Source organism: Emys orbicularis, chromosome 22 (genome assembly GCF_028017835.1).
Source record: "Emys orbicularis isolate rEmyOrb1 chromosome 22, rEmyOrb1.hap1, whole genome shotgun sequence".
Taxonomy (NCBI): Eukaryota; Metazoa; Chordata; order Testudines; family Emydidae; genus Emys; species Emys orbicularis.
This window is the reverse complement of record NC_088704.1, coordinates 1,297,564-1,317,426: the sequence shown is the minus strand read 5'-3', so window position 1 is coordinate 1,317,426 and position 19,863 is coordinate 1,297,564. Positions and strand designations below refer to the sequence as shown.

The 19,863-nt window shown below is 47.6% G+C and overlaps 1 protein-coding gene across 1 annotated transcript in view; it reads left to right on the top strand.

The window, feature by feature from the left end:
• Window positions 1-19,863, top strand: part of ECE1 (endothelin converting enzyme 1) — a 145,495-nt gene that overhangs the window by 82,220 nt on the left and 43,412 nt on the right. The window contains 2 exon segments of the mRNA XM_065421253.1: window positions 12,359-12,500; window positions 13,358-13,570. Coding sequence (XP_065277325.1) covers window positions 12,359-12,500; window positions 13,358-13,570 — 355 coding nt within the window.

Sequence of the window (19,863 nt, the reverse complement as noted above, 5' to 3'; positions counted from 1 at the left end):
TGCCATTATTTCAACTACTGCTTGTAACCTCAGGAGCCTTTTTGCATGGTGTATTACTCCCCCAAGTGGGATAAGGGAACCGCCAATGGCCTCTTCCCAGGTTAAGGGGCTTATGTTATTTACATACCATTGGGCATCTGGTAAGTCCCTTCTTCTTCGCCTGAAATTACGGAGGTGTTCTCATGGGAAGGACCCTAGCACTCAGAATTGTGGGAAGAGTCGGGCGGGATAACAGATACCTGATCAGTTAGCTGGTAATGCAGTATAAGCTTTGGTCCCACAAACCCAGTGATGGCCTATTAAGGCCGGGAAGGGTTGGTTGCACCCATTTGTCACAGAGGAGTGGTGTTATTTGCATGGCATTGAAAGATTGTATTGTTTTCAATAAGATTACTGTAGGGGGAACATGAGATTGATTTTTCTGTTTGATCCCAGGTCGAGAGAAAAATTCATATCCCCATACCTGGCCCGCCACTCTTTAGTTTTGTTCGAATAATCCCATACACCATTGGCCACAATATGCTGAAGTCAACGGCTTTTTCCCAGATCCAGCCCTGTCCCATTACACACCCAACACGAATGACCTTTTCCCTCCACCACACTTATCCATTTAGATACATTTATTTCCACCGCTTCCCAAGTGTCATTATTGTTCCATGTTTTGTTAAACAGACGAGGTCCTCCAGTGAGGTCTGGGGAATTGAGTGGGATTGCCAGGACAGGAACACCAGTTTGAGAGTGGGCTGGGATGTGGCTGCAGACCCAGCATTTAGAAATATTAAGGGTCTGAGCTATCCACACTTGCTGCTGGATAAAAGAATTGTCATCGTCGACTCCCCAGACATTAAGACACCAGCAGCCGAGGAACAGGCGCCACCAGAGGCGCATGTTGGAGGCAAGGCCCTTCTGGTTCTGACAACCAAAACCGCAGTCATGATTTTACGTCCACCAGGCAGCAGACGCTAGGCTTGCTACTGCTTCTTTTTGGGCCTTGCTTTAGGTCATCATCTGCTTCTGGCAACCCTTACGAGAGCGTAGATTGTAAGGTATAGCAGGCTGTTCCTCTACGTCTTCTTCTGGAGTCAAAATTGACTCTGCGTGGTCCTGAGGTGATGATTGGTTCGCTGGGGGTGGTGCCTTCTTACACTGCGAAGCATGTATCCACGCTGCGATGCCAGACAGTTTAACAGCCGTCTGGGTAGTAAGCAGTACCTGATGATTCTTTGATGTCCTTTAAGTCTCTTTACTTCTTCTTCCTTGACTCTGGCTATAACAATGGCCTTCACACCTTATCTTTTCCTGATACATACATTCCTCATTCACACAAACAGATTGAGAATACAAACAGTAGTATTTTATATTGAGCAAAAAGGCATTGCAAATTAAACCTTGCTAAGTTTTACAATCAATAACCAAGACAATTTACATTGAGACCCAGGCCTTTAATGTTCCTCTAATCTACTTAACATAGACACAATAGAGAATCCTGTTTCTTACTTACTAAACCTTAAAACAAAGAAATGTATATTTAACTAGAGTGCCTACTTTGTAATACATATAGGAAACCATAGTAGACATTATGGTCACCCTTTTGTTTTAGAATAAGTTATAATCAGTCATAAGGATTGTTCTGGTCTGTCATTCCTTTCTGCTATTCAAAAAGGGTGGCTGACAGGATGAAATCAAATCATACATTAATTCTCATAGTACATTATAAAATCCAGCTCCTACATATCTCCCTTTTCTCTTTTGACACTAAGATTATTAATTACCAGTGTCACTTCTTATTTAGTTCGCGTAATAGAAAATACTGGGAGGTGATTTGGGCCTGTGGCTCTAGCTTTGCATACATTTGTTTTATCCAACAGCACATTTCAAACATTCCAATTAAACACATACAATTTAAAACCAAAAACAATTAGGGTTAGTAACATTAGTATGCCATTAGTTGTGGGAGACCATTCAGAAAATGTTATACCAATGGTAAGCTGTTACGTCTTTCTGCAGTGGCAATTCTTAACATGATGCCACTTGCATGTATAATATGAATGGTTCGGTTTCCCACATTGCCTTTTTGTTTGTTTTAGGAACTATATTACCTTTTTACCTTTTTTAAACACAGTACTTACATTACATTTACATTTGTCTATTGGAAGGTTGCTAACACTTCCATTCTTTTAAAACACTTTTTTCCCAAGAATTAACACATACACATATGACAGGTTTCAGAGTAGCAGCCGTGTTAGTCTGTATCCGCAAAAAGAACAGGAGTACTTGTGGCACCTTAGAGACTAACAAATTTATTAGAGCATAAGCTTTCGTGGGCTACAACCCACTTCTTCGGATGCATCCGAAGAAGTGGGTTGTAGCCCACGAAAGCTTATGCTCTAATAAATTTGTTAGTCTCTAAGGTGCCACAAGTACTCCTGTTCTTTTTGCACATACACATAGCCCATTATACAGTACTTTGGTCTCATTATTCATTTTATCCCACATACAGGATCCTAGTGAGATGTCTTTACTACAGGGCTGTGGAGCAATAGGCATGGATAAGCATACCCACTGTTCAGTCATTAAATCCATGAGGTGGTGTATCTCAGTTTTTCCTCTACAGCAGACCAAGTTTACAATGTCTTTCCTGCTGTGTTAAGCTTTGTTTGTTCACAGGTAATAGCTGAAAAGCATCATTACCATAAAGGATTTTTCCAAAAATCATACACATTATACATTGTTACAGGGGTACTTATTAACATTAAATTTATTTCAGTTAAAGGTATTTTGTTATACCATGCCTTTTATGTAGACAATTTGTTTGCTGACGAGATATGTCCTTTATTTGCAGTTTCTTTGTGCTGGCAGTTCTCTCCTTCCTTTATCAGTTAGGTTATTTGCATCAACACAGGCTTGGCTTTTGGATTCAAAGTCATCAGCAGAGCTCAGAGACTCTGTCTTAAAAGGAACACAATTAACTTTTACCAGAGTTTTGATTACTTTTAACTCTTGCTTCCAAAACACACAGAGATCTGAAAAAGAAAACACAATCTATTGTGGCTCCTTTGGAGCCCTAATAGGATTTTAATTAAGTAGCATGTTTCATTTGCATTTCTTTTACCCCCTCTATAATATACACTGCACATGTCTGCACATTCCTTCTATACTTTAACTTTTAAAACATTAGCCATATTAATTTTTACACAAGGTGTAACTGTTTCTTTTGTTCTTACAGAGTTTTTATGTACCCTTATCAAAGTGACAGTCTGATTACACAGAGCCATTTTAAGGCTCAGTGTTTCTAACATTGCTTCTTTTTGTTTTGTGCACCTCACCCCTGCTGTTGCTTCAGAGGGGCACTGTCTTTATTCTTTTACTACAGCTCTCATTTGCTATTTCGTTACAAAAACAAACAAAAAGAATCCAGAATCTCTTCCTATTCTTCTGATTTTGACTGCCCTGCTGCAGCCATGACTTGATCTTTACAAAATTTAAAATGTTTTTAAATAAAGAATTAAGTTACCCAGTAAGGGTTAAATACCAAATCCCAAAGCCAACCAACACTGATTACCTGTGTCTGGCAAAAAGGTCTGTCAGTTTTGCAACTTTGAATTAAAGAGTCTCATGGATTTTTAGTGGCATTATAAACAAAACACAACCAATTTATCTTAAACCTACAAAACAGGAGTTTTACAAACCTCACATATTCCCACAGACAGACAGATACATATACATTTTCTTTTCCTTAACATCCCTTTTACACTGCTTTGTTTTTACATAGCTGTACATAGATTACATTACCGTTATACATTTGGAGCAGTTAAGTTCCAATAGAACCCCCCCTTATGTTCTTTTAGCAAATTTGACTAAATTGTTCATAGTCAAATGATTTTAATTAGATAGTCTCTTTACCTGGATTATTTACAGACATTCTTTTGGAAAAGGGCCCATTTTTCCTTTAGAATGGCTGCAAAGAAACCAAGAATTCTTTTAACAAGGTCCTTAACATTTTTACAAGGTTTAACTGCTTAATTCTCTCCAGCCTCTGTAGAGTTAACTTTTCACTCTCTTCCCTTTAATCACTTGTTTAACTCCCAAAATGACACCTTTATCAACTCAGATTTCACCATTTTAAGTATTGTTCCAGGGGTTCATGCTTGCACTTACTCCTGACACTATGCCCTTAGGGCTTCCAACCTGTTTTTCAGTTTCTTTATCTGTTGCTTGCCTGCTTGTCTGGGCCCCGATCCTGCTTTTTCCAATGAACCATTTTTGTGAGTGATATTGTGGTCATTTCACAATTTTGAAAGAAATGTTTAAGGAAAGGGACCAGGAAGGGTGGGGGCTAGTTGAGGAGCCCACCCTCCTTGCTGAATTGATAGTGGAACACTAAAGAATCAGTTTCTGAGGCAGACAATGAAGGGGAACAAAACAAGGGGCTTTTTGTCCTTTTTACAATGAGATGGGAGTATGAAGGGGGTTGGGATCGATCCGGGGTGGTTTGTGTATGGTTTTTTTTTTGAGAACGGGGTAAAGGGGAGCGCTCGGTCTGGTGGTGGGAGAGGAGGCTTTTAATAAAGCTTTTAACTTATTATTTGAATATTTGAGAGAGGTGAGTTTCGATTTTGTCCACCTACGATTTGCCTCTTCCCACCACTGCATAGATTCATAGATTCTAGGACTGGAAGGGACCTCGAGAGGTCATCGAGTCCAGTCCCCTGCCCGCATGGCAGGACCAAATACTGTCTAGACCATCCCTGATAGACATTTATCTAACCTACTCTTAAATATCTCCAGAGATGGAGATTCCACCTCCCTAGGCAATTTATTCCAGTGTTTAACCACCCTGACAGTTAGGAACTTTTTCCTAATGTCCAACCTAGACCTCCCTTGCTGCAGTTTAAGCCCATTGCTTCTTGTTCTATCCTTAGAGGCTAAGGTGAACAAGTTTTCTCCCTCCTCCTTATGACACCCTTTTAGGTACCTGAAAACTGCTATCATGTCCCCTCTCAGTCTTCTCTTTTCCAAACTAAACAAACCCAATTCTTTCAGCCTTCCTTCATAGGTCATGTTCTCAAGACCTTTAATCATTCTTGTTGCTCTTCTCTGGACCCTTTCCAATTTCTCCACATCTTTCTTGAAATGCGGTGCCCAAAACTGGACACAATACTCCAGCTGAGGCCTAACCAGAGCAGAGTAGAGCGGAAGAATGACTTCTCGTGTCTTGCTCACAACACACCTGTTAATACATCCCAGAATCATGTTTGCTTTTTTTGCAACAGCATCACACTGTTGACTCATATTTAGCTTGTGGTCCACTATAACCCCTAGATCCCTTTCTGCCATACTCCTTCCTAGACAGTCTCTTCCCATTCTGTATGTGTGAAACTGATTTTTTCTTCCTAAGTGGAGCACTTTGCATTTGTCTTTGTTAAACTTCATCCTGTTTAACTCAGACCATTTCTCCAATTTGTCCAGATCATTTTGAATTATGACCCTGTCCTCCAAAGCAGTTGCAATCCCTCCCAGCATGAAACAATTAACCTCTCCTTTAGAATCATAGAATATCAGGGTTGGAAGGGACCTCAGGAGGTCATCTAGTCCAACCCCCTGCTCAAAGCAGGACCAATTCCCAACTAAATCATCCCAGCCAGGGCTTTGTCAAGCCTGACCTTAAAAACCTCTAAGGAAGGAGATTCCACCACCTCCCTAGGTAACCCATTCCAGTGCTTCACCACCCTCCTAGTGAAAAAGTTTTTCCTAATATCCAACCTAAACCTCCCCCACTGCAATTTGAGACCATTACTCCTTGTTCTGTCATCAGGTACCACTGAGAACAGTCTAGATCCATCCTCTTTGGAACCCCCTTTCAGGTAGTTGAAAGCAGCTATCAAATCCCCCTTCATTCTTCTCTTCTGCAGACTAAACAATCCCAGTTCCCTCAGCCTCTCCTCATAAGTCATGTGCTCCAGCCCCCTAATCATTTTTGTTGCCCTCTGCTGGACTCTTTCCAATTTTTCCACATCCTTCTTGTAGTGTGGGGTCCAAAACTGGACACAGTACTCCAGATGAGGCCTCACCAATGTCGAATAGAGGGGAATGATCACGTCCCTTGATCTGCTGGCAATGCCCCTACTTATACAGCTCAAAATGCCGTTAGCCTTCTTGGCAACAAGGGCACACTGTTGACTCATAGCCAATTTAGTTTTAGGTTGGCCGAGTTTGTGTTTTAAGACGTCCACTCGGTCCTTGTCCCAAGATCCTAACAGTGGCCACTGAGTTTTGGGATCTCCCTGAGTTAGCCTAGAACATTTTTCCAGGAATTTACAGTAGTCTGGACTCTTCCTAAAATGCGCCGGCGTCCCTTTAGAGAACTGCCCCGACTTAGACGTCTGGTTACCCAAACAGGAGGACTTTACACACACCAATCACACAAGAAGGAAATTCGGGTTCGTCAGAGCGATGCCCGGTGCAACACACAAAAGGAGCCCACAGGCTACTGCCTCAATCGCCCTTGCTTTCACACCAAGGGTTTCACCCAAGGTGCGGTGCGGCTTCGATTGTGCAGATTTCACTCAGACCGCGGGGACAGGAACCCCTTGGTCAGCCGATCCCCGGACGGAGACGGCACCCAGACTCAAACACTCCACAGGAGGACGGATAGACACAGAGATGGGACAGTCCTCAGTCCGGACAAAACACAGAAATAATTACCTGACCAGATTCCTGATGTCAGATCCCGGGATCCCTACCAGAACAAAGTGGGAACCAACAGGTTCGATGGCGTAGACCTCACTGTGGTGGTGCGCCCTTCCATTCAGGAGGAGGACCGCTCGGGCCAAATGCCCAGGTGCCGGCTGCCACGGTCGTCCTACAAAAACGGTCAGGAATCACACGGCCCCAGTGAAGACGGTTGCCATCTGGGTGGGACCTCCAAATTGTCAAAGTTAGACTCAGGACTCACAGTTTGTCAGACCACTCTGTTTTATTAGCACAGCACTCTGCTAATACATTCAGATAATGTGAGCCCCCATGCAAGACCCAAACAGTCTTATTTATACAGATAAAAGGGTGCGAACTAAACAAAGGGACAAAGAGAGCAAAATTTTAAAATTTACCTGGGGCACAACATGCATATCCTACTTCCTTACTAACTCTTATCGATCTAAGGCTAATACTTCACCAATCGCCCTTAAGTGGAGCAATTGTTCTATCTCAGGGTTCGGCAACCTTTCAGAAGTGGTGTGCCGAGTCTTCATTTGTTCACTCTAATTTAAGGTTTTGCGTGCCAATAATACATTTTAACGTTTTTAGAAGGTCTCTTTCTCTAAGTCTATAATATATAACTAAACTATTGTTGTATGTAAAGTAAATAAGGTTTTTAAAATGTTTAAGAAGCTTCATTTAAAATTAAATTAAAAATGCAGATCCCTCTGGACCGGTGGCCAGGACCCGGGCAGTGTGAGTGCCGCTGAAAATCAGCTCGCGTGCCACAGGTTGCCTACCCCTGTTCTATCTTAATGTCTGCTTTCCTGACACCTGGATAGCAGCATTTCTCATTTCTACTTAAAGGCACATACAGCATTCTTTAATTCATTCTATTTCTTTAATATAATTCATTTCACTTTCACATGTGTTAGCAAACCTGTGAGGTTGCCTCACAGGATGTAGTCCGCTAGGACTGAGCTCTGTCATTTCCATGCCTTGCTTAGGACAGTGACTTCAGACCCAGCTTGGGGGATGGGAAGCGTAGTCTGTAATCCATTGCTGCTCTCACAAATGCAGTGTGTTGTCACTTAGTCTAGTGCTAAAGTAAGGGTCCCATTGGTCAGGAGCCAGTTGGCCATAGCTGGAGCAAACACAACTTGGCAATAAATCTCCCTACTAAAAACCATCAACAGCCTTGTTGCTCTGAGTCCAACATGGACTGGGTCAGTTCCAAGGGAATGTCATTCTCCTCTTCTCCCCTGCCTGCTCCCCTCCCTCAGTTTATATCAAGACCTTGCCTTTCCTCCGGAGGGCCAGGAGAGTCTGTCTCAGACTCACTGAGTGGTCAACAGACTTGATTCAGAAAGACAAGCCCAAGGAGAGCCATGTGTTCGGGCGGCCTGCAGTCTGCAGGGCTGTAATACGTGGGTCTGATTCCGGTGGTTGGGCTTGGTGTAAGGTGGCTGGGGGGTGATATGCAGGAGGTCAGACTAGATGATCTGGTAGTTCCTTCTGGCCTTAAACACTGAAGACTCAGCCTTCCCTTCCCCAGGGAAAGCTCCTTTGCTTCCAGCTTGGCTGCAGTCCTCAGGTCTTGCAAACACTGCTCCTTCAAAGACCAGAGGAGACGGGTCCTCTTTGTGTCAGAGCAGCTGCTGCCTCACCTCTATTTCCTGTTGCCTCCGGACGATTGGAAAAAGGCAAATTTAGTGCTCATATTTTAAAAAAGGAAGAAAGAGAACCTGGGGAACTACAGGCCTCACTTCAGTCCCTGGCAAAATCATGGAGCAGGTCCTCAAGGAATCCATTTTGAAGCACTTGGAGGAGAGGAAGGTGATCAGGAACAGTCAACATGGATTCACCAAGGGCAAGTCATGCCTGACCAACCTGATTGCCTTCTATGATGAGATAACTGGCTCTGTGGATATGGGGAAAGCGGTGGATGTGATATATCTTGACTTTAGCAAAGCTTTTGATATGGTCTCCCACAGTATTCTTGCCAGCAAGTTAAAAAAGTATGGATTGGATGAATGGACTATAAGGTGGATAGAAAGCTGGCTAGATTGTTGGGCTCAATGGGTAGTGATCAATGGCTCGATGTCTAGTTGGCAGCTGCTATCAAGTGGAGTGCCCCAGAGGTCGGTCCTGGGGCCGGTTTTGTTCAACATCTTTATTCATGATCTGGATGATGGGATTAATTGCACCCTCAGCAAGTTCGCAGATGACACTAAACTGGGGGGAGAGGTAGATATGCTGGAGGGTAGGGATAGGGTCCAGAGTGACCTAGACAAATTGGAGGATTGGGCCAAAAGAAATCTGATGAGGTTCAACAAGGACAAGTGCAGAGTCCTGCATTTAGGAAGAAAAAATCCCATGAAATGCTACAGGCTGGGGACCAACTGGCTAAGCGGCAGTTCTGCAGAAAAGGGCCTGGGGATTACAGTGGACGAGAAGCTGGATATGAGTCAGCAGTGTGCCCTTGTTGCCAAGAAGCCAACGGCCTATTGGGCTGTATTAGTAGGAGCACTGCCAGCAGATCTAGGGAAGTGATTATTCCCCCCCTATTCGACACTGGTGAGGCCACACCTGGAGTATTGCATCCAGTTTTGGTCCCCCCACTACAGAAGGGATGTGGTTAAATTGGAGAGTCCAGCGGAGGGCAACGAAAATGATTAGGGGGCTGGGGCACATGACTTACGAGGAGAGGCTGAGGGAACTGGGGTTATTTAGTCTGCAGAAAAGAAGAGTGAGGCTGATTTGATAGCAGCCTTCAACTATCTGAAGGGGGGTTCCAAAGAGGATGGAGCTCGGCTGTTCTCTGGTGGCAGATGACAGAACAAGAAGTAATGGTCTCAAGTTGCAGTGGGGGAGGTCTAGGTTGGATATTAGAAAACACTATTTCGCTAGGAGGGTGGTGAAGCACTGGAATGGGTTACCTAGGGAGGTGGTGGAATCTCCTTCCTTAGAGGTTTTTAAGGCCCAGCTTGACAAACCCCGGCTGGGATGATTTAGTTGGTGTTGGTCCTGCTTTGAGCAGGGGATTGGACTAGATGACCTCCCGAGGTCTTTTCCAACCCTAATCTTCTATGATTCTATGATGGTTTCTGCAGCTGGAGGGTGCTGCCAGAGTTGCCACCTTGGGCAGATGTTGCAGGGCAGGGCAAATGTTAAGCCCACTAGACAGTATTTCGCTGCCCTAGGTGCTTCCCACCCCAAACTGTCTGGAGGGGTGTCCAGCTAGCATAGTGATGGTGCAGTGGCTGCTGGCATAGGGAGGCAGGGATTTAGAGGAGCATATTTCCCACACCCAAGTTGGGCAGCTGGGCCAGAGTTGTGCAGGTGTGGCAGTTCTCAGCTGCTGAAGGAGAGGCAGCAGCTACCCTTAAAGAGACAAACCATCTGAAACTGGGCTTTAGGAGCAGATGGACCAGAGCCTCACTGGTGTGGCTGGTTGAGGGGTGGCCAATTCAAGGGGAGCCCCAAAGAATAAGCCTATATTTCCCCCAACACAGTCATGCATAGGAAATGACAGCACTAGACAATTACTCTCAGTACCTTTTAGATACCTCTATGGCCTCTTGTTACCACAGCATCTGTGCATCTCGCCACCTTTTATTTATCCTCCCACACCTGTGTGGGTAGGACTATTATCCCCATTGTACAGATGGGAAACTGAGGCACAGAGAGACTACGGGCATGTCTACACCAAAAAAAAGGTATGTTATTAACTCAGGTTAGCCAGCTCAGGTTAAAATAGCAGTGAAGATGCAGCATCTCTGCTTTTAATTTGTGTTAGCAGCTCAAGTTAAAACCTACAGGGCAGCCTGAGATCGAACTCCGGCTGCCAAGTTAGTGTGTCTTCACTGCTATTTTAACCCCAGTTAGCTAATCTGAGGGTATGACTACACTACCTGCCGGATCGGCGGGTAGTGATCAATCTATCAGGGATCGATTTATCGCATCTAGTGTAGACGCGATAAATCGATCCCTGATTGCTCTGCCGTCAACTCCTGTACTCCACCGCAGCAGAGGCGGAAGCGGAGTTGACGGGGGAGCAGCGGTAGTCGACCCCGCGCCGTGAGGACGTGAGGTACGTCGACCTAAAAAATACGTCGACTTCAGCTATGCTATTCTCGTAGCTGAAGTTGTATATCTTAGGTCGATCTCTCCTCCACCCCCCCCCACCCCCCCAGTGTAGACCAGGCCTGAGTTAAGAGGTCACTTTTGCATGCAGTGTAGACATGCCCTAAATGATTTAGCCAAGGTGACACAGGAAGCCTGTGACAAAACAGGGAGTTAAACCTGGGCCCCCCATCGCCAGCACTCTAATCGCTGGATTATCCTTCCCCTCTGGGATAGGTGGTACTGTCAAGAAAACCAACACGGTATTTAAAAAAAAACATCTGTTCCACAGTTAAGCTCGGTGGGTCAGCTCCTCAGCTGGTGTGTGTTAGCATAGCTGTAGTGATCCCTATGGCACTATCCCCATACCCACCAGCAGAGCTCAGTCCCGGGCAGCTACATGGAAATAGTTTGCATTGCTGTGAAATCAAGACCCTGGATTTACTCACTCTGGATATTTTTTGCAAACATGTTAAGCATCAGGAATTGAACCCATGTCTTGAGCGCCAGGCCACTAGATCAACCTTCCCCCTGGACTCAGGGTGACAACAGAAGTACTATAGGAAACAATACTGCCTGGGAACACTGATGCCCTAATACGTCTCTTCCATCTCTGGGCTCCAGGATTTTTTATTCAGTGCTGCAGCACCATAATACCCTGTCCCTATATTCTTATGTGGCCCACATTAGGATAAAGCCTTCCATTGCATTGAAGTAAAGGGATTTGCCTAATCAGTTACTCATGAACCAGCAGGGAGCTTTGCAAAGCCATCCTGTGCATCCTATTCTCCAGTCTTTCCTTTATCTGACTTCCAGTCAAATGAAAATGTTTAGGTAACAGCATGGAGGTAACAAAACACACAAGTGCATCCATCTCTGGCTTGGAGCACCTGTTGGGCAAGAGAGCTGGGCTGGAGTTTCCAAGTGCCAGCAAAGCTCCTGGAAACTCCTCTTCACCCGGCTGATGAAAACTACCCAAACACGTCTGACTGGGAACAGGTGATGATGGCTCTAGACTTGCCAAGGTCTGAAATATTCCAATTTCCAGTGTTCTGGGTGCATTTCCTCTGATTGTGCCTCCCTTCCTGTTAGGATTTCTGGTTAGTGCAGAGTTCTTTCCAGTTCACAAGCTTTACATGGGCTCTTCCCCCTCCTTCTGTCAACCCTCCCCAAAGAATTTGGAGCTTTGCCAACCTGCGAGTGACTTGTTCATAGCAATCTCTCTGCAGCACTGTCTTCATGTAGCACAGCTCCTGTTGCATGAGAAATAAGTGACAAGTTTTCAGACCATTTTAAATAAACTACCCCAGTTACCTTCCATCACTGGCACGTCTGCTGGGGGGACGGGAGGAGGGGAGGGACAGGATCTGAACAGTGTCACTTAAAATACAAGTCTATAGAAACAGAAAAATGTGATGGGGGGATGTTTTTCTTCGTAGCCCCAGTTCAAGGGATATTGACCTAGTGGGAAGGTGCAGACATTCCTGTCATCGGTGTGGGAGAGTAATTGGACTGATTCTTCCTTTTCCCTCCCTAGGTAAATTTCCGTGGCTCTGGGAACAGCAGGAGTTGCTGGACAGAACGCACTCACATTGAGAAGCGTCTCTTGGTCCTGATCGTGGTTCTGGCACTCAGCCTCTTGGCCTGTGTCTTAGCCCTGGGATTCCAGTACAGAGATAGTAAGTCCTTCATTTGCATGGGATCTATGTATGGTAGCTGTAGGGTGACTGTGTGGAGAGCACTGATGGCAGCTGCTATGGAAGTGAGCCGGGGTAACAGCTGAGCTCCTCGTGGGCAGGTCAGATCACAAAATCCATTGCAACAATCAGCATCCTTGCTATAAGACTCAGAGACCTCGGGTTTGAAATGGGGATGAAGGCAAAACCACCTTCCCCTGCAGCAAGGGCCTTTCTGGGGCAGGGCTGAGAGATGCTGACAAATGTGGCTGGAAGGAGGATTCCATTCTCTGGGGCATCAGGCAACTCTTTGACCAGCATTGCACTCCTCTGGGTGGGGCAGAGGGAAATAAAGGTTGCTTTGCATACCTAGTTCAAGATGTGTAAAGAACTTGTGAACTCCTCCCCCTTTCCCCTCCCACCCCATCTGAATTTAAAGGGCAACATTCCCTTGGCTCTAGTCAGCCAGATTGTCCCTGGCATTGGTAGGAAGTGGCACCATGGTAAAATAGGAGTGACTTTAAGCCCTGTCATCCTGCATTGCTTGCCCCTGCAGTGAGCTGCTGTAGAATAGTTTGGGAGCCCCAACACCCTTTTTTTAGGGGATCTGAGACCCTAACTAAGGGAGGGAGGAAATGAGGAATGAGACTCACTTGCCAAGAGAAGTAGCCAAAAGGTCCAATTGTACATGTGCCCAGATACCGGAAGTGTCTTGTCCATTGGGTTTGTCTCAGACTCTGACCCACCTTGATGCTGAAGCCTTCCCAGCGAACTCTGTTTTCAACCCAAGGCACCAGGCCAAACTGTTCGGATGCCTCCGGAGTGGCTTGTGGTCTGATGTTCTGCCCCTTCCCTTCCAGGGCCATCCAAGTCATGTCTGACGGAAGCCTGCATCTCCGTGACCAGCTCCATCCTGAGCTCTCTGGACCAGTCAGTGAGCCCCTGCGAGGATTTCTTCAAATATGCCTGTGGTGGGTGGATGAAGGGAAACCCCATGCCCGATGGCCACTCACGCTGGGGCACCTTCAACAACCTCTGGGAGCACAACCAGGCCATCATGAAGCACCTTCTAGGTAAGTGTCTTCTTATGTACCACCCATGAGGCAAGGTGGCCATTCACTAGCAGGAGAGGAAAAGCAGCAGGAATTCAGGGACTGGGGAGATGCCCCTCAGCTGATCCTTCCTTGTGACTCTGGGGTGCTGACTTGCCATCTCCATGAACCTGGATAGGCTAGTCCCAGTAAAGATCCTACTCCATCTGAGAGAGGTGAAGGTTACAACATTGCCTCAGAGAACTATAGTATCTGGGCAATGCTCTCCTATGCTGCAAGATGGGCCAGGAACCAAGCAAGCGCTACCAAACAATCTCTTTCCACCTCTCTGTGGGGACCTCTTACAAGTGCATGTTCTGCAGCTGGGTGGGACCAGCCCTGCAGCATCATTTCCCAGTGCTAACTTTGCCAGAAGCAAACTCTGCCTTGTGTTCAAATGGCTCCTGGATCTTTCACTTCCAAAAAATGAAGGGTCCAGGGTGACATTGGGGGCTAGGGGAGGATGATTGCAATGCTATCTATCAGTTGACAAGAGGGCAATGGCTTGGGTTTTTGCTCCTGCTGGGTTTCCACAATAATTATGGACATGATTTGGTCATGGAGGTCACGGATTCCATGACTTTAACAGATGTCCGTGAGTACTTCAGTCTCAGCCCCAGGCAGTGGGGCTCAGGGAGGGAGCACCATCTCCACCTCCTGACTCACCTCAGCGGGCCATCCATCCTGTAGGTCAGTCAGTATCAACGTCTCCGAGCCCAGCAGAGATTTTTGGTTGCTGTGATCATACCCTGATTTTGTACATTTTTACCATGGCTGATCAGTGAATTTTGCCTAATTTTACCATGACAAAATCTTATCCATAACATTAATAAAAGTAGCCCCTATCCAAGATCTAGGTGCCCTGACACGTAACAAAATTAAAATTAACCAGCAGTATACTGTCTTCCCCCTGACACCGAGACCCGAGAGCTGAATCTTTTAGAAAATACACAGCTTCCCCCCCCATCCCCTCTCCCACAGATCTAACCCCACCCAGCACAGAAGCTTGCAACATGTCCCAGGGTTGCTAGAGGCATAGATATAGTATAGATGAACTCCACAGCATGCCCTGAAGATCCAAATATCCAAGCTATTTCAGAGCTGAGGACCCCTCACTAAGAAAGCTCAACTCCCAGCCCTCACTCCTTTAAATTAGGTGGATCCGGCATGAGTGGCTTTGCACGCTGCAGCTCTGAAGATATGGTGTGACGAGAGAGATGCCTCTACTGAGTAGAAAGGTCCTGTCTGTTGTGGACCTGGGTGAGCGAGACAAGTTGCCCAAAAAGAGAGATCTGAGTGTCTCTGGGGGACTGAGAGTCCTGTGCTGGTGGAAGAAACTCTGAAGCAGTGGGGGTGCCGAGCTGCAGGGGAGCATCGTCCACCCCCCTAATGGGAGTGTCGAAGAGCAAGGGGCTATGGAGGATCCCATAAAACATGACGCTCCTCCTGAGCAGCTCTCTATAGTTCTCCCAGGGCTTTGTCCTCTGATTTAAGCCTTGGAACATGGGCACCTCCCTGCCTGCACACTAAGGGAGCGCTCGCCACATGCTGTGTGCCAGCAGCCTCCAGAGGAGTTAGCCTCTCTCCGCTGCCAGCTCCAGCCAAGGCAGGATATGATCCAACAGCTCAGATGTGGCGTCTGTGGGCTCAGCCAGGAAACCAGATCTTTCCCGTATTTATTTTTCTTTACGCCCCCAGGATTTTTGACTTTCGTGTTCATCGCTTTGTCTGGGACCGAGGAGAGTTTGCCGAGTGAGTTTGAGGCCCCACCCCCTCACTGTGGAGACAGCCTCTTTGTTTCATTAACCAAGGCGGGAGCCAAATGCGGAACTGCCAAGTTGTTTTGAGGGGCATAACAATCCAGGCCAGGATCTTCTGTCCTTCCTTCCAGACACTCCTGGCTAAGGAAGCCCCTTGGTATCTGGCCAGGATGGAGCTCCTTGTCTCTTACTCGAAGCAGTGTTGAAATTCAGTGGACCGGTAGGAAGCCCACTCTCCGTTAGTCTGAGCTCCTTTCGTTGGGCATTCTAGGACTCCTCTCTGGATTCCAGGCCTAGCTTGTGCTCTCACACAGACACAACAGTCCAGCGTTTGATGGGTTTGCTCCAGCTGACTGGCCACAAACCCATTTTCATGTGGGCACGTAGGTGGGGTGTGAGACAGTTCTGAGACACAGCTGTGGTTCTGACCCACTTCAAGTGCCACATTCAGCTCTGGGCAGACACAGCCTCAGTGTTGCTGGGGTAGCTGAGAAGATAGCGATGGCTGCAGGGCCCTCATGACTGAGACACTTGCTCCTGGGACATCTAAGAAAATCACTACCTCTGGACTTTCCCTCCCTCAATCATTATTTGCAAACCCTAATACCAAACCCCATTGGAAGGGCCTACTTTGCTTATTGAGCTAGTCTGAGGGTATGTCTACACTACGAGGGCAGTTCGATTTCTCTTAAATCGAAAATGTAGAATCGATATTGCAAAGTCGAACGTGTGTGTCCACACTAAGGACAGTAATTCGACTTTGTGAGTCCACACTAACGGGGAAAGCGTCGACATTGGAAGCGGTGCACTGTGGGCAGCTATCCCACAGTTCCCGCAGTCCCCGCTGCCCATTGGAATTCTGGGTCGAGCCGCCAATGCCTTCTGGGTAAAAAAAAAAAGGGTCGAGGGTGCTTTTGGGTACTTGTCGTCATCCGTCCGTCACTACCGCCCTCCCTCCCTCCCTGAAAGCGCCGGCGGGAAATCAGTTCGCGCACTTTTCCGGTCAGTGACAGCGCGGATGCCACAGCACTGCGAGCATGGATTCCGCTGCGACCATCGCTGCAGTTGTGGCCCTTGTCAACGCCTCGCAGGTTATCATCCACCTTTCCCAGAGGCAGATGCAGATAAACCAGGCGAGGAGGCTATGGCACCGCGGTGAGGGCCTGAAGTCTGAGAGTAGCACAGGCCTGTCAGAAAGCACGGGACCCAGCGCCGAGGACATCACGGCGACAATGGGTCATGTGGATGTTGTGGAACGGCGATTCTGGGCACGGGAAACAAGCACGGACTGGTGGGACCGCATAGTGCTGCAGGTCTGGGATGAATTCCAGTGGCTGCGAAACTTTCGCATGCGGAAGGGGACTTTCCTTGAACTTTGTGAGTTGCTGTCCCCTGCCCTGAAGCGCAATGACACCCGGATGCGAGCAGCCCTGACTGTCCAGAAGCGAGTGGCCATAGCCCTCTGGAAGCTTGCAACGCCGGACAGCTACCGGTCTGTCGCGAACCAGTTTGGCGTGGGCAAATCTACCATGGGGGTTGTTGTGATGCAAGTAGCCAACGCAATCGTTAAGGTACTGCTCTCAAAGGTAGTGACCCTGGGAAACGTGGAGGTCATCATAGATGGCTTCGCCGCGATGGGATTCCCAAACTGCGGTGGGGCTATAGATGGAACTCACATCCCTATCCTGGGACCGGAGCACCAGGCCAGCCAGTACATTAACCGAAAGGGCTACTTTTCAATGGTGCTGCAAGCACTGGTGGACCATCGGGGACGTTTTACAAACATCAACGTCGGATGGCCGGGCAAGGTTCATGACGCTCGCGTCTTCAGGAACTCTGGTCTGTTTAGACGGCTGCAGGAAGGTGTTTACTTCCCGGACCACAAAATAACTCTTGGGGATGTGGAGATGCCTACAGTGATCCTTGGGGACCCAGCGTACCCGCTAATGCCCTGGCTCATGAAGCCCTACACTGGCGCCCTGGACACTGAAAAAGAACTGTTCAACTACCGGCTGAGCAAGTGCAGAATGGTGGAGGAGTGTGCTTTTGGCCATCTCAAGGGGAGATGGAGACGCTTACTGACTCGCTGTGATCTCAGCGAAACCAATATCCCCATTGTTATAGCAGCTTGCTGTGTGCTCCACAATCTCTGTGAGAGCAAGGGGGAGACCTTTATGGCGGGGTGGGAGGTTGAGGCAAATAGCCTGGCATCTGATTACGCACAGCCAGACAGCCGGGCGATTAGAAGAGCCCAGCGGGACGCGCTGTGCATCCGGGAGGCTTTGAAAGCTAGGTTCCACAGTGAGCAGGGTAACCAGTGACTTTTAAGTTTCTGTACAGAGAAGCTGAACCTGCGACCGTTTCTTTACCCAGTTAATGTTGACTATCCTCTCCAGTTGCAGACCCCCTCCACCCCCTTCCAAAATAATAAAATCAGTTTTATTTTGTTAATGAACACTGTTGTCTTTATTACTGTTTTCGCGGGAATGTTTGAAACCTGGGACGCAGACTCTGGTGGGGAGCGGGTGTAGTGTACTGATGCAAATGATCCTTCTAAACTCCAGGAATGACAGGATTCGCAGTGGCGGACTGGTTGTTTCAACGGAGCCTGCCAGCCCTCCTGAGCGGGACTGCGTGTATGTGGGGGCTATGTGACTTTATGGCAGGGGGAGGAGGGTTACAGATCCCCTGCTGCGTGGCTCTGTGATCCAGGACAAGGACCGCTGCATAAGATTTGTAACTGCCCTCCCCCGCAACAAAGTCACAGTGCAACCCCCCCCCCCCCCCCACGCACAGAACATGAAAACCACCTCCCAGACTGACCAGGGTAACTAGTCACTGCACTGTGTATGTGCCCTGCTGCTGGACCTGCCCCCGCCACTGTACCCTACTAAAGGTGACTGTCCTGTCCAATTACCAAGCCCCTTCCCCCCCTTCAAACAGACTCTCCCTCAAAAGAACATGACTGAAACAGTAATGAACAGAAACGTATTTTTTATTAACAACCACACATGAAACTGGGGGGTGAAACTTGGACGGGGGCTTGGGTGAGGCGGGCAGGAAAGGACTTTTCAAATTTTGGGGAATGACAGCCTTCTGGTGCTTGAGCAGTCTGCAGGGGTGGAGTGAGAGTTTTCACGGACTCTTTGGACTTTGGGCGAGGGGGGTATGGGACTTGGTGGCGGGGGAGTGCGGTTACTGATAGACTGCAGCGGGGCTCTGTCCTCCTGCCTCCGTTCCTGCAGAACATCAACAAGGCGCCGGAGCGTGTCCGTTTGCTCCCTCAGAAGTCCAAGCAGCGTTTGAGTCGCCTGCTGGTCTTCCTGCCGCCACCTCTCCTCACGTTCCATGTGTGTCCGGTGCATTTGGGACAAATTCTCCCTCCAATGGTTCTGCTGTGCTGCCTGGGCTCGGGAGCAGCCCATTAGTTCTGAGAACATGTCCTCTCGCGTCTTCTTCTTCCTCCGCCTAATGTGCGCTAGCCTCTGGGAGTGTGATGCCAGGCTGGGTTGGGAGACAGTCGCAGATGTGGCTGTGGGAATGAGAAAAAGGTAGTGAATTCCTCCGAAACATAAATGTAGTTGTGAGCAAAGAACATAGTCTTTCTCTGTGAACAAGACCATGCACCGCACCTATCACATGCGCACTCAGGACAAGGTTGAATTTTCGGACCTCGCCTTCAGTGCCTGGGGTTTTGCACTGCCGATCTGGGAAGCGTGGCAGGACACCGTAATCTCTGTAGCAGGCAAACATGGTAAGCCGTAGACTTGTGGCTGCTTAAAACTTTAGTAGTACCACTGGCCTCCTTTCACATTGAAAGCAATGCCAGTCTCTGCTGCCAGCAATCGGCCAAGCATGAACTCTGGCCCTGTCCCACCCCCTCGCGGATGTCCCAGGGAAAGATCCCTGTATGCTGCCCCTCTCCCGCCTCCACCGCGTGGCTGTAAACCAGCGGTTACAGTTCTGTAAAGGAACTTGCAAGCAGTCCCAATACTAACAGTCCCCTACCTAATTCAAAGCAGGTCATCATGAGCGACATAACTATCATGAGGATCTCGGACAGCGAGAAGGAAAGGATGCTTCGGGAAAGCCTGCAAAGACCAGGGCCCTATGCCGCCATGCTGTGCAAGGCAATGATCCCGGAGTACTTGCTTGTCTCCTGGCGCGGGAACGTCTCCTACTTCGGAGGACCCAGTAAGGCCGCTCTCCCCAGGAACCTGATGAACAGGCTTTCCCATTACCTGCAGGAGAGCTTCGTCGAGATGTCCGTGGAGGATTATTGCTCTATCCCCGGACATATAGACCGGATTTTCATATAGCTGCAGTGGCAGGGACTAAAGAGTGGAGTAGCTTGGGCAGCAGAATCATGCACAACCGGACACTGTTAGATTTTTTTTAAATAGTTGGAACTGAATACTTAAGCACCCAGGGTAAAGAAATCATGAAGCACACATTGTACTTATTCTTAATATTCCAGTTTTGTTAAAAATAAATGTTTAGATGTTTAAAGCACTT